The 16122-nt window shown below is 33.0% G+C and overlaps 2 protein-coding genes across 2 annotated transcripts; one reads left to right on the top strand and one right to left on the bottom strand.

Moving 5' to 3' along the window:
* Window positions 1–39: 39 nt before the first annotated feature.
* LOC125835199 (60S ribosomal protein L11-1) lies at window positions 40–3090 on the bottom strand. Its single transcript, XM_049514328.1, has 5 exons — window positions 2984–3090; window positions 2033–2140; window positions 1884–1926; window positions 837–1032; window positions 40–392 (listed from the first exon to the last, which is right to left on the bottom strand). The coding sequence occupies exons 1-5, from the start codon at window positions 2984–2986 to the stop codon at window positions 197–199; spliced, it is 546 nt and encodes a 181-aa protein (XP_049370285.1). The 5' UTR covers window positions 2987–3090; the 3' UTR covers window positions 40–196.
* Window positions 3091–14707: 11617 nt separating this feature from the next.
* LOC125835401 (uncharacterized mitochondrial protein AtMg00810-like) lies at window positions 14708–15841 on the top strand. Its single transcript, XM_049514524.1, has one exon. It carries the CDS (start codon window positions 14708–14710, stop codon window positions 15839–15841), a length of 1134 nt encoding a protein of 377 aa, XP_049370481.1.
* Window positions 15842–16122: the final 281 nt, after the last annotated feature.

The following is a 16122-nucleotide window of genomic DNA, read 5'->3' on the forward strand; positions in this document are numbered from 1 at the left end:
AGAAAGCATGGCAAAACAGTCAAAAAACATAGCCAAAAATGAAAACAAACTAACATATCCAGATATGCCAAATAACATTAACTCACCAAAACTTTTCAACTCCTCAAAGAGTAATAATAATTGTTGGTCTACAAAATGGATAAAAAACATAACACTTGCTGGGGAAACAAACTGATCCAACACTGGGAATTCCAACTTACTGAATGTTTGAAGATTTGTTAAGGATGACACCTTCATATTTGACCTGGAACCACTTCATTGAGTCCTCTTTTGTGACCCTGTGTTGAATTCCAACTCGAGACTTGCACCTACGACGACGAGCAACACGGTATCCTGGGCGCTCTAGCACAACATAGAAATCCATACCGTAGATACCGGTTGAAGGATCATACCTGTAAAACAAAAAAGTAACAGCACAATCATCGTACAGCCTTATAAAAAGAGTATGACATATAAACATCCTATGCTCAGCGGTTGAGCCACCCTTGTCACCCCCCCCCCCTTCGAGTGTTCACTTCTCTATATTTCGACTCCTTTGAGTAAAAATCCCAACTCAATCATTGCCCACACTCATATAGAAGTTGAGGAAGACGCAACCTAAGAAAATCTTGAAGATGAAATTTGCTTAAAATGAAAGGCGCCAGCAACATAATTTAAAGCTTAATGATCCATATGCAAAGAGCACAACCCATGCAGACAGCCACCTCCACATTATAAAATTAGCAGCGTTTTTAACCGATTAGGTAGAATGTTATCAGTACTCAAAATAAAAAAATAGGGTGAAAGTACTCCAAATAAAATTATTAATCATATAAGCAAGATACAAATCTGCTTACTTAATTCCAAGATCGATGTGCTCCTGGATACCAAAACCAAAGCAGCCAGTCTCACTGAAGTTTCTTCTCAACAACTCGTATTCCTTGACTTTCAATCCACTCTCAAGGAGCTGCATAGCTTTCTCTCCTCTCACGGTGACATAGCAAGCTATCTTCTCATTACGCCTGATTCCGAAGGATCGCACAGTATACCTAGCTGTCAAAGAGAGAAATACAGGCAACAGAGGAGACTAAACATCATCAATAAAAGAAACGAGGCATAAGCACTTCATCAGTTATATTAACAAGCAATGGAATAAAACAAATCATGGGATTTATTTATTTGCCTCAGCACAAATGTATCAATGTATAAACACCGTTTTATTAGTATCTTATGAGAGTCCAGATATTATTCAACAATTCCAAAACTCAGAGTTCCTTTAATTCATGCATATATAGGTGAAGAAATCCACAAATAACTAGGAGATTCTTCCCATCTATCCTAGTCTTGGTGGACAAAGTTGTTGGGTACTTCTTATTGGTGGGAGGTGGGAGGTGGGAGGTGGCAGGTATGCTCAAAAACTTCAGCATGGATGGATAGATGCCATACGGCCGTTAGCTATTAAGGCCATGGAATTAGTCGAGGTGCGCGAGAGCTGGCCCGAACACCACGGTCATAAAAAAAAAAAAGGGCATACAACCATTAATTATTGGTTTCTTTCATCCTAAAGTGTGTCGATAAGATTCATCTTCATAATGCCAAAAACAACTACGCCTCAAACCCAAACTAGTTGAGGTGTGTTAGATGAATCCACAATATCCATTCCACCACATATGAGCCTGTTTTCACTATTCATATAGGATAAACAACTGGTTACTCCCACAACCTGATATTTACACCTCAATCTATATTACGCCACTATATGAATCTTATTTATTTAAACACTAAACAACTTTATGGAAATTAGACCCACATCTCCACAGTACTAATATTGCATTTCACAGAGAGGTGCCTAGATATCAGAAATGAGAAAAAAAGGGAACAAATTGAAGGTTCAAAAAGTTCACCTTTGGAGAAAACAGGGGATTGACCGCTTAGTTGCTCCAAGACCTACAAATATGAATCAACGCATCACTGATTTCAGTTTCACAACAACAACAAAAAAAAAAAATCAACTTCTAAAGCAGTCTCAAACACTTTAGAGAAGGAGAATGACCTTGGCCGCCCTGGTAAGCCTATCTCCGCTCTCACCGACAGAGATGTTGAGGACTAGCTTCTGAACCTTGATATCCCTCATTGGGTTGCTCAATTTCTTCTCTGATGCCTACTCATTCAGTTGAGAATCAATGTATGAAGATCAGTGGTTTTAGATATAAAGAAAACTGACTCGTATGTCATAAACACATATATTAGTGTTCAATATAGTCAATTAGAATCGCAGAATATTGATTCTTACATCATAAACACAAAATAGTGGGTTCAAATTAGTCAATTACATTTGCCGAAAAATTAATTCTTTTTTTACAATAAAATTGATTCTTACTTCATAGAAACAAATTAGTAGATGCACTTTAGTCATATACATTTGCAGAAAATTAATTCTTACTTCATAAAAAACAAAATAATGGGTTCAAATTAGTCATTTAGAATTACAAAAAAAAATGTTTCTTACATCATAAATGCAAATTATTAGGTTCAAATCAGTCATTTATATTAGCAGAATATCGATTCCATCTCTTCTTTTTTTATAACCGTGGTGTCACGACCAGCTTGTGCACACCTCAACTCCTTCCACAAGCTACCTGCCACCTCCCACCAGCAACAGGTAATAGATAACTGTACTTAAACCAGGTATCGCCGTAGCGGTAATTGATCCCTTCTACTTAAACACATACTAATTGGTGCACATTAATCATTTAGATTTGCAGAAATTGATTCTTACATCATAAATCACTAATTACAGCAGAAAATTGATTCTTACACCATAAACAAAAAACTGATAGGTTCAAATTAGACATTTAATTAGCAGAAAAATTGATTATTTACTTATTAAACACAAATTAGTAGATCCAGCTAGCAATTTTACAGCCAAAAAAAAAAAACTCATCCATTGGTATTAATTTGAAGGCAAAAATAACAACAAATAAATATGAAACCGAAAACGTACCATTGGATTCCGTTCTGAAGAGCTTTTTTTTTCCTGCAGAAGAAGGTGAAGAAACGGCGAAGTAGGGTTTATTGCAAAGATTTAAAGCAGATAGAAAATTTGGACTTGATTTAGTTGGGCTTGGGCTAATGTTGTATTTTTATCATCTTTTTTTTTTTTTTTTAATTTGGGCTATGGGATCACTTGTACTTTTGTCCCTAATTTGTGTTGGTCTTTAATATAGGACAAACAAAATAAATATCACTAGTTTATGGTCTAATTACGTGTCTTTTCATGAGTTTTCGAAATTATTATTGGTGGAAAATTTTGGTTCCTAGTGTCCAGATACATGTATCTGGAATGCATGAGGTCAACATTAGATATAACTTGTTTCAGATACACTGTATCCAAGTTGATTCTGTGTATCTAGGATACACTGACTCTCTCACTTGCATTTCTTGTATATCGCTCGGATCTCTCCTTTTTTCGTTCGTCACTCTCCCTCTCTCTCTCACTCGCCTCTCGCTCAATGTATTTGTATTTCAGAATGTATTTGAAATGTATATAGTGTGATTCACATGTTTCTGGGATACACTGACTCTTTCGCTCGCCTCTCTTCTTATGTATCTGTATTTTAGAGTGTATCTGATTATTAAAATACATGTATATAGGTGTATCTAACTTGAAATCTGATATGAAATTATTAATTAGTGAGACAATATGTAATTGTTTCAAACTATATGGAGAACTAGTAAATAGAGAGAAATATTAAAAACACTCCTAAACTCGACGTGAATTATTAGTTTCATCCTTGAATTATTGAAAACCTTAAAAACACCTCTTTACTTGTCTAATTGAACTTAAATACACCCCGATCTTGCGACATGAATGAAATATACCCCTAATTTTTTGTCAAATTTAGGAGTTTTCAACACTTCTCTCAACTTTTATTAAAAGTCCCATGCTCCTACAAGAGTGTGAGACCATTTGTTATGTCATGTAGCAGATCAGGTGTGTATCTAAGTTTAGTTAGTCAAGTAGAGAGATGTTTTTAATGCTGTCAATAGTTCGGAATGAAACTAATAATTTGCGTCAAGTTCAAGGGTGTCTTTATTACTTCTATCTAGTAAATATGGTAAGAATATTTGTATAATTAGATAGTTTTTCCTTTAATTTATATTCCTCGTAAAAAATATTATTTTTGTAGGGCATAATATCTCACAAGTTAAAACTTGATCTATTCACATACTATCATTGAATACACTTTTTGTAATCGATAACAACTATATTGAAACGGAAAATGATGGATCCATCTATAATTTTCAAAAATCATAATGCAATGAGAATTTTTTATCACTGAATTATGCATAAAATTCTAAACATGAAACGAACAGGAGGTACCAAAAACGATGGATATATTTAAACAAAAATGCACTTATTAAAATAGCAAATAGGTACCAAAATGTTGAAGAAGAGATTCTAAGATTCAAATTGTTTTTTTTTTTTTTTTTTTTACTTCTATAGAAATTTGAACTCCAATGCACCCAAAAGGCAAAATGACATATTTTCGCATCCCTCCGGGTCAAGGCAATAATGAAGATTATTACTTACGTCTTTATTATTTTATTTTTTTATAATCAGTTGTTCGATATTTGATTAATTTTCTTTTCATATGATCACGTTTTAATTTTAATATCTCAAATTATAATTAATTTTAATTCTTCAACAATAGTCTTTTTTTTTATAACCATTAGAAAATTACTACTATACGTATTACAAATATTTAGGATTTAGAAAAAATAATTTTCCTTATACAGTCCTGACATTAGAAATATAGTAATATTTCTTTTAGAAATGTAGTAAATTTTCTTTTCAAATTTATAAGTTTTTAATTAAATGACAGTAAAATTTTGTATGATATTTTAGAACTTTGAATTAAACTACTTAAAACTTATAATCTACTAATATAATTTTTGATAACAACAACCAAGATATTGTATTCCATTAAATTGGCTAACATTTTATCAACTTGAAACCTTACCAAGTTATATACTAAAATAATAACGCATTGCATACTAAGTTATAAACCATAAACACATATGAATATTTAGTTATATAATAAACCTAAAAAATAGGTTTTCAACCCTCAAAACCTAAAACATATTTTTTAATGACATTATCTGTGAACTCATAACCTATGAGAGAAAAAAAACACTAAAATTAATGAGGCTAAGAAGATCTACCCTATGAGAGATAAAAGCACTAAAATTAATGAGGCTAAGAAGGTGGAAGATCTTGCTTTGAACAAAAAAGGAATTGAAGATTTAATTCAACAATAAGCCCATCAAAAAGGATAAAGAATATGCATAATTTTCCGTAGAATTAAAAAAAGAGTACATTTATCTGGGTAATTCCTTTTGGAATGCAATGTTGATGGGGTAGACTTATAGGAGATTCATTTTGAAAATCATCTTTAAAATAGAATTGAGCTGATGTTATGTTGTGTTTTGATATTGAAAAAAAATGAAAGTATTATGTGATAAAGAACAGTTGGGGCTAAATTGAGGTTATTGTGAGTATGCTCCGAGATACTTCATATTTTTGTGTTTGAATACTTCCTTTTTTTTTGTGTTCAAATTTGAAATTTGAGACTATTATTCTCTTTAACTTTTGAATTACTTATTCATATTTGTTACCTTTAATAACCATGTCCTTTTTTAATTAACCAAAATTTGATCAGTTGGTAGTATTTAATTTAATTAACCAAAATTTGATTGGTTGGTGGTATTTGACTTAATCAACCAAAATTTGATCGATTGATGATATTTAACAAATTTTAACAATGTTTAATACTAATCGCCTTTAATTAGAATTCTTACCTAGAATCTAGAAGCTAGTAAGTCCATTAAATGAAACTATTTTAATTTACTTAGTTAAGAAGTTAGGTATTTTGTAGCTCAATTGATTGACTACTTAAACTTTTACTTATTTGGTGCAAATTTGATTCCCCATCTACTAACTCCTCCTCCATTTTCCCTCTCTTACCCTCATTTTAAAAATAATAATATATATATTCCAATTCACTCTAATAATTAGGTGGTGATTCTCTTTAAATAATAAAAGTCGAATTTTCTGAATTTGTTATACTCTAGGTTTGACTCAACTTGACGATTCCAATAGGTACAAATAGGTTCTAAACCATGACAAACTTTGGGTTAAAAATTGAATACAAATTTGTTAAAAATAAATGCTTTTTACTATTAAAAATCTCAAATTAGTAAAGTATGAAACTTTTATTTGATATGCTATTTTTATCAAATGATGTAACTGATAAACTGTGTATAGATATATTATAAATAGGGGAACTTTCTCATATAGCTACTCAAAAATAGCTTAATTACGCTTCATAGTTATAGTTTGCTAATTAGAATTCGTAGCTACATGTTATAGGGAGGAGAGTGGCGAGCGAGATTGGGAGAGGGAGGAGAGAGGGGAGAGAGTGGAGAGAGGTGAATTGTATATGTATATTTGTCAAATTGTATCTATATCTATATATAATAAGTCACAATGCAACTATCATTGTAACTGTCTTGTTAGCTTTCAACCAAAAGCTAACAAGATTTTTAGTTACATATTTATTATTTAGTTAAATAATAAATATGTCATTGTATGAGCTATTTATTACTCATTTCTTTTGAATTTGTTAATCTGATTTTGATCTGACACATAGTTTACGAAAGTAAATTAGATTTTGAGAAAAAACATTAAGTGATACTTGAAGTTGTCTCAAATTTTCAAAATGACACATTAACTTTGCGTGCGTCCTATTACCCCACAAAACATTCAAAATCACAATAAATACACATTTTTTACACAATATTTCCACTTTGGACAAAAATATCCTTCAAATGTGCAATTTCTAAAAAACAAAAAGTCAGACCCATTATTGATGTATTGAAGAATGCTTTGGTAATTTCTACGATGAATTCGTTTTGTTTGTTTCTTTTAAATTTATTTTACTATGCTAAATAATTCTATAAAATATTATGAATCACAATAATTAATTACTTAAATATTTAAAAGATATAAAAATGATTGACTCTTCAAATTTTACCGGTGACACATAAATTGGGACAAATGAAATAATATATATTATTTGAAAATTTCTTAGAAAGTACTATAAATTACAGTAATTAACAGCTAGAAAAATTTCAAAGAAAAAAAAAATTGATTGAATCTCAAATTTTTTTTTAGTACTACATAAATTAAGAAAGAAGAAATAACCTCTATTATTTGAAAATGGCGTAAAAGTATTACAAATCATACAATAAGAATTAACAATTTAAAATTTTAAAAGACTTTAATGCTTTATACTTATTATATTTCCACTTTGGACAAAAATATCCTCCCAATATGCATATTTTTTTAAACAAAAAGTGGGACCCATTATTGATGTATTCAAGGATGCTTTGGTAATTTTCCTATGATGAATTCGTTTTGTTTGTTGTTTAATTTTTTTAAATAATTGTATAAAATATTATAAATCACAATAATTATTTACTTAAATATTCAAAAGATATAAAAATATGTAAAAGATCTGATTAACTCTTCAAATTTTATCGGTGACACATAGATTGGACAAATGAAATAATATATATTATTTGAAAATTACTTAGAAAGTACAATAATTTACAGTAATTAACAATAGAATATTTTAAAGACAAAAAAAATTGATTGAATCTCGAAATTTTATTAGTACCACATAAATTGAGAAAGAAGAAATAACCTTTATTATTTCAAAATTGCGTAAAAGATATTACAAATCATACAACAATAATTAGCAATTTAGAATGTTAAAAGACATAAAAAAATTTTTACCATAGTTTACAATAATTAAAAATTTAAACTATTTTAAATTAATATTAAAGTTTGATTAACTCTTTAATTTTGTCTTTGTCAGATAAATTGAAACAAAAAATGATACATATTGGGCCCGTGCTAGCACGGGCTCCGATGTCTAGTATGTATATATGTACCTAATATACATATGTATTTGTATATCTGGCGAGCAAAATTGAGAGAGGGAGGAGAGAGGCGAGCAAGATTGGGAGAGGGAGGAGAGAGGCGCGCGAGAGAGAGTGCAGAGAGGTGAATTGTATATGTATATCTGTCAGCTAATTATATATATATCTAGCGAAAGAGATTGGGAGAGGCCGGGAGGAGAGAAGCGAGAGAGATTGAGAAAGAAAGGAGAGAGGCGAGCGAGAAAGGTCAGAGAGTGGAGAAAGACTAATTGAATTTGTATATATGTCATATTACTGTATATATATGTGTATAATTTGCATTTGTATATGTATAAAAGAGGACAGATGACATAATTAAAGCTAAAACTAAGCTACGAGCCATGATTAATTCAAACTATAGCTATATTAGCTATTTAACTAGAATTTGTTTGCTTTTCCGCATAATTTTCCCTTATAAATATAGTTATAACAGAGTGTAAGACATCTATTTACTCATATCCTTCAAAACTCTAGGAAAATGTAGGATGTTTTGCCAGAGGAAGAAGACTTGCAATTAGAGCTGTCAAAATGGACTGGCCCAACCTAACCCAACTCAACTTTAACGAGCTAGAGAGTTAAATGGGTTGGAACGGGCTGACCCTTTTAATTAAAGGGCCTATAAAAGAGCAGCCCAATTCAGCCCTAAGCGGGCAACGGGTTGGCGCTTCAACTAAAAAATGAACAATATTACTCTCTTAGAAAGAGTATCTAAGAGTATCGAACGTTGACGTTTTTGAACACGACATCAATACATACAAATTTTCATTTATGAATCACACACTTCAGTGAATACTTAGAAAAATACATTTATGAATCACACACTTCGATGAATACATACAATGATACAAAAATACATAATGGTTGACGTAATATTTAGCGGAAAAATGTTAATCATTCCACCATTCCTCCCACCAAAAACTAGCTAGTTTAAAAGACTTGATTTTTTATTTTTTAAAATATTTATGACACAAACATTACAAATAAAACACTACTAAAAATATATATAAAAAATATTTTTAAATATTCATAGCCCACGGGCTGGCCTCTGAGGCTTGCGGGTTGAGCCTACGAAGCTAGCAGGCCAAATAAGGCTGGGCTAAAAAGCCTCGTTCCTAAATGGGCCAAAAAAATTAGACCCACCCCACTTAATTCAAGAGTTGGGTTGGACCGGCCTAGCAGGTCAAGCCCATTTTGACAGCTCTACTTGCAATACTATGGTTACATTTAGACAGTAACTTTTCACCTTAAATTTACATAACAAAACCAAGAAAGTTTTAAACACAACAATAATCACCCAACAGTAATTCAAACATATCGTTAGGTGTAAGAAGAGTTGTTCTGCCTAAAATTAATTCGACTTCAGGCCTGCTGCTCGAACCTATTGGTACAACAAGGAGGGACTGTTATTTCACGTAGCATCAACGAGCATGGGTTGTATAATAGACTAAATTTCTTAAAACAGATCTAAAAGAACTTTCAGTTCACGATGCAGCCTTTATAACATTTTGTTCGTCTCTTCACCAATTATCAAAACTCTGTCTTCTTTCTTAATGGAGTTTTTTTGCCCTTTTTTTTGGAATTCTTCTGTGTCTCAAATATATGAACACTATTCAACTTATGACGGCATAATTTTTCATTGTTTATTATATTTCATATATTACAATTTGAAAAATACTTGAACTTAATAGCATTGTTTCTAAAAATTGTTCTTAAAGAACTCCTCATCCTCTTGATTATCTAATATCTCCTCTCGACCTTCGTTTTCTATTTTTTAACTACAAAAAGTGCAAAACATATTAGACCACCCATTCAAGTTTAACACTTTAGTGTAAGGTTCAGAATAATTAAATTTGTATATCTTAATGATTCGTAACTGGCAACATAGTACACAATATATAATTGTAGTGAATATAAAATTGTATGTGCATTTATTAGTAGCTAAATTAAACTTGTACCTTATATAAAAGATGAGTTATTGGGGTCCAAGTTGTTGTTGTTGCAAAGGTTGTTGCTGGTTCACACTTCACTGCTAAGAGAAGCCATGCTACTCTACATTAGGCTCGTTAACAATGTGAGATTGTTCTAGAGTTTAACTTTAGTGATACATAAAGCTGTTAGGGTTTTGCCCTGATTTTCTTACCATAATTTAAGATTTATTTTTTCTTAAAGAAAAGACAAAACATTACCATAAATGTTTTTACTTTTCTTGAAAGAAAAATATAATATTCTTTCATATTTGGTTTATTCTTTCCTTTTAGGAAAATATTTTGGAGCAGCTAGTCCTTTTCTAGTAAGAAAAGGTTTTAGGACTCTATAAATATAGGTTTGTTTCTTCTAACACAATAACAATAACATCCACAATGTAATCGTTTAGAGACTTTTGTTTGTGGGGAGATTTATTCTCTCTAAAGTTTCAATGTTTTTTTTATATTAGTTTTGATATAATAATATTTTGATTTTTAGTATAAATTTTTGTTATCTATTTATCAACTATATAATTTGCAAATTGTAAGCTTCCGCATGACGCCCTAATTCACCTTCATAACCCAACAAAAGCCACATAGGATCTGAGGCTTGGGCAACATAAAAGACTTGAGAAAACAAAAGGGAGAACTGTTTAATTTGTTATGCATCTATTAAAAACTTCTATCATATTTTGCTAAAAAGAACCTAAACATTGTACTTCTTTTTTTCAAATAAATAAATCACATTCACAAATTTTATCCCTCCATGCCACAAATCACAAGTGATCCATAAACTTAACTGAAGTTCCAAGATCAGTTCTATATTAATCAAGAGTGATGTCTTAAATGGAGCAATATGGTCAATGAAGATTTATATAGCTAATCCCAACTTAATTGAAATTGTGATGTCATAGTTCTTGTTGCTAGTTTAGACTTAAAGTCCAAAAATAATTCACAAGTTAACAAAATATGAAATTGTATTACATTATCTCTTATCTACAACACAAATTCAAAAGAACGACTAGCTTTAATAAAGAAATTAAGCTTTTTGCTTCTCCATGGCAACATCTTCGATATATCTCTCCATGAATTTGAGATTCACACATTCATGGATCTGAAAGCATCTAATTTGGTCAGATCTATGTAGGAATCTTATTATTCAGACTCTTTTCAAAACGCTAACTATTTCCCGTAAAGCTCAAACAACATGAATGCGACTTAAAATATCGAAGGGAGTTATTCATACTCAAGCAAATGAATGAATGCAAATGAACCATTTTGCAGAGTTCAAGGGTACATTTGGATCGATTAAGAGTGACAACTAAATATATATAGGGAGATTTGTTGAAGGAAGCTTGAAGACGGATGGAACATGTCGAAGGAACAGGTCCATCGAAGCAGGCTGACGAGTTATAGTTAGAGTCATACTAGAACTAGACTATTAAATCTTAAGTTATGTACGACTAAGCTACTGTATATTGTAGGAGTCAACTAGGATAAGGTATTTGAGTTATAATATAACACTACTCATGTAAATAATTATGTCGTAGTAGGATTCCTAGTATAACTAGAATAAGACTCTTCTCTTATATAAGGAGCTTGTAACTCAACATTATAATCATCAATACAATCCTTGATTTCTCTAATCTTAGACGTGAGATTCCTACATGGTATTAGAGCAATACAGTTTTTCCGCTCTTTAATGTATTAGATCAAAACCAAAACAACCACATTATCAAACCACAATGGCCCCTTCTACTAACATTCTTTCGACTTCTTCACTTCATCATCTTATATCGTCCTGCTCCATTAAACTTAAGTCAACGAACTATCTTATATGGAGGACACAAATGTCTCAGTTGATTCAAGTGATGGGATTAACCTACTTTATCACCGAACCACCTAAAGGTACCTGTTCTACTAGAAAGACTACCGAGAAAACTGTAGCAGGCGAGAAGGGTGCAAAAGACAGCAACATTGTTGATGACTGAGAGGAGAAAGATGTGTTACTAAGGAGTTGGATTTCAAGCACCTTGACAGAAGAAAGCATGTACATGATCGTAGGTTGCTCAACTACCAAGGAAATGTAGAAATGCTTGGAATAAGCTTATCTTCAAGCAACAAAAGATAAAGAGTTCCATTTCAAGCAACAACGGCAAAGTGTGAAGCTAGGAACCAAAACAATTTACGAATACATTAAGGAATTTAAAGGCATATTGATGGCCTTGCAACCATTCACAAGCATGTAGATGAAGATAGCAAAATGATTAATTTTGCTAGAGGTCTAGGTCCTAAGTACAAGACCTTCAGGACTGTCATGCTAGGTAAGACATTATATCTTACTCTTAATCAGTTTGTTAATGCTCTCAGGGGTTTTGATATGAGGGAGAATGAAGAAAAAGTGCCCCAACAAAGAAGGGGAAACAATAACTTCAATTCCAGAGGAAGATGCTTCAAGCCTGCTAGACAAGGAACAAGTTCTTATAACATCAAAAACTGACCATGTCATCATAATAGTCCTTTAAGTGAAAGTTATGAGAGGAACAACATTGATGCGTGTCAAATTTGTGGTAGGAATAACCATACTGCTGTTAAGTGTTTTTACAGGTGGGATTACTCTTACCAAGCCAAATATAAGCTACCACAAACATTAGCTGCTACTAATCTATAAAACACTACTGATGACACCTTGTATGTGGACTCATGATTGCAAGTAGCCATATTACACATAACTCAGGTATCCTATATCCTAACTGATCTTAAACACTACAATGGACCAGATAAAATCATTATTGGGAATGGATCAAAGTTAGAAATAACACGTGTTGTGAACATATCCGGAACAGGTCTAAAGTTAAAAGAAGTTCTTGTAGTTCCTAAGATCAATAAAAATTTACTCTCAGTTAGTAAGCTTGCAAAGAATAATTGTTACACTCTTGAATTTGATGAAACTAACTTTGTTGTAAAGGACAAGAGGACAAGGACACTGCTGGACAAAGGATCTAAAAGGAATGGACTCTATGCTTTGGAAGATAACAATCTCTATGCTTTAACTGCTTCACACGACTGGAACACGTCAGACAACATGTGGCACACTAGATTAGGACACCCTAGTTTGAAGTCTTTAAAAGTTTCGAGTAGTAATAGTTGCATCAATATTAGTAGTTGGAATAAAGTGCCTATTGTTTGTTCTAGTTGTCAGTTGGGAAAGAGTTGTAAACTTTCATTTGGTTTGAGAAATAAAATTGAGAAAGAACCTTTATTGAAAATTCATTGTGACTTATGGGGACCTGCTCCTTTCGAATCTTCCCAACATATGAAATATTATGTCATTTTTGTTGATGATCACACAAGATATACATGGATTTATCCACTGAAAAAGAAATCTAAATTCTTTGAGGTCTTTCTAAAATTCCAGAAAATGGTGGAAAAACAATTTTCTAAAGAGATTAAGATTTTTCAGTGTGATGGAGGTGGTGAGTTTATCCAAATAGACTTCATTAAGCATTTGGAAGATTGTGGTATTGTGAGACATATTTCATGTCCTAACACACCTAAACAAAATGAAGTTGCACAGAGAAAACATAGGCATATTATGGAGATTGGCCTAACTCTACTACTTCATGCTAACCTACCTTTGTTTCTTTGGGTTGAGGCTTTCCTCACCGCAATATTCCTCATCAATAGACTGTCTTCCTCAGTCCTAAAGATGGTGGCTCCATTTGTTAAGTTGTATGGGGAACAACCTGATTACAACAGCCTAAAAGTGTTTGGGTGTAAATGTTTTTCATATATCAAGGGTAGCAACAAGTTCAGTCCAAAGACCTACCCTTGTGTGTTCATAGGGTACAACAACTTACACAAAGGATATAGATGTCATCCCTCTACAAGGAGGGTTTACATATCCAGACATGTTGTGTTTGATGAAAACACATTACCCTATATGTCTCCAAAGCAATCTCAGACTAACATTGATGTCTCACCTCATCTTGCTACCTTTGTTGAATCTTTCTCTAAACTGTAGGCACATGATAATTCTAATTCAGGGGAAGTACAAGCTGCGAGTCCACACATTAATAGTGATAATGTTGCTACACCTCATATACTCCTTGATGATGAGAGTACTATTGACCTCACAGGCGCAAGATCAGATGCTGAGAAACAGGTTGAAGGTGATGATCCATACAGTAGTATTGAAACTCCAGCTGCAGATTTTAGATCTGCTAGTAGCAGTGAGGAACATGTTGCACTTATAGGTCCAGGGATTGAACATCATCAAACAACTACTTTAGTTGATGTACCAGTTGACCATCAATCTGACAATGCTACACTCCAGTCAACTATTTTGGTTGATGTACCAGTTGAGGTACTTCCTGCACCACAAGGGCATCATATGATCACCAGGCACAAGGCGAAGGAACATTATTTGTCACTTGTTGCTCACAACAGCACAAATATGTTAAGAGAACCAAATACTACTATGGAAGCTTAAGGGTCACCTCATTGGCTTGCAGCAATGCAGGAAGAAATTGATGCTTTACATACTAACAAGACATGGATTTTGGTGCCCAAATCTAATGGTATAAACTTGGTTGGCTCAAAATGGGTGTTCAAGACAAAATTAAAAGCTGATGGGACAGTAGATAGATACAAGGCTAGACTTGTGGCAAGAAGATTCTCGTAGCTTGAAGGGATAGATTTTGAAGAAACATTTAGTCATGTGGTTAAAGCCACAACTATTAGAGTGGTTCTATCTATTGTTGTCAGTTCAAAGTGGGAAGTTAGACAACTGGATGTCAAAAATGCCTTTCTCCATGGCTTCCTATAAGATGAGTCAACCTCCTGATTTTATTGATCCCCAATATCCTCAGCATGTGCGTTTACTTAAAAAGTCATTGTATGATCTTAAACAAGCACTAAGAGCCTGGTTTGATAGGTTTAGCATGCATCTCTTACACCTTGGTTTCATTTGTAGTAAGACTGACCCTTCCTTATTTACTTTGCAAACTCACAAAGGAAAAATATTTCTTTTGTTATATGTGGATGATATTATTGTCACAGGAAGTAATCCATCTCATGTCTCAGAGTTAGTTCTACAACTTGGGAATGAGTTTGCTATGAAAGATTTTGGCCCTTTACACTTCTTTCTAGGAGTTGAGATGAAGTATTTCGAAGGAGGAATTCACTTAAATCAAAACAAGTATGATGCTGAGCTGCTGACCAAGACAGAGATGACTTTGGCAAAGGTTGTATTCACTCCTTTGGCTCAAAAACACGGTCTGCATGAAGTTGTGGGAAGTCTTGTAAATGCCTCATTGTACATAATGATAGTAGGGAGCCTTCGGTATTTGACCCTCACAAGACCTGATATCACTCATGCTGTGAATCTAGCAAGCCAGTTTATGCAAAGCCTAAACATTGAACATCTTCAAGGGGTAAAAATGATTCTCAGGTACATTAAAGGTACTCTACACTTTGGACTCAGAATTATTTCACAATCACCATGTACGTTGTATGTCTACTCAGATGCTGATCGGGGAGGTTGTACCAGCACTAGGAGATCAACTACAGGCTATAGCATCTACCTAGGTGCAAATTGTTTTTCTTGGACCTCCAAGAAACAGACCACAATAGCCCGATCGAGTGCTGAAGATGAGTATAGAACACTAGCCTCCACTGCCGCAGAAATGACTTGGATTTTGTATCCTCTTCATGACCTTGGAGTGTTCCTTCGATCTGTTCATACGTTGTATTGTGATAACATGAGTGCCTTGTACATGACGGTTAATCCAGTTATGCATGCTAGAACCAACATGTTAAAATGGACTATCATTTTGTTCGTGAGAAAGTAGCCTGGGGACAACTTCTTACTCAGTTTGTGAAGTCTAAGGATCAACTAGCTGATATTCATACCAAAACCTTAACAAAACAGGTTTTTTCTGGTTTTCGCAGCAAGCTAGGAGCTATAGGTCCTCTACTCACTAGCTTGAGGGGAAGTGTTGAAGGAAGTTTGAAGACTGATGGGACATGTTGAAGGAACATGTCCATTGAAGCAGGCTGACGAGTTAGAGTTCGAGTCATACTAGGACTAGATTACTAAATCCTAAGTTATGTACGACTAAGCTATCGTATA

Source organism: Solanum verrucosum, unplaced genomic scaffold, assembly GCF_900185275.1.
Source record: "Solanum verrucosum unplaced genomic scaffold, falcon-dt-bn FXZP01000119.1, whole genome shotgun sequence".
Classification (NCBI taxonomy): Eukaryota; Viridiplantae; Streptophyta; class Magnoliopsida; order Solanales; family Solanaceae; genus Solanum; species Solanum verrucosum.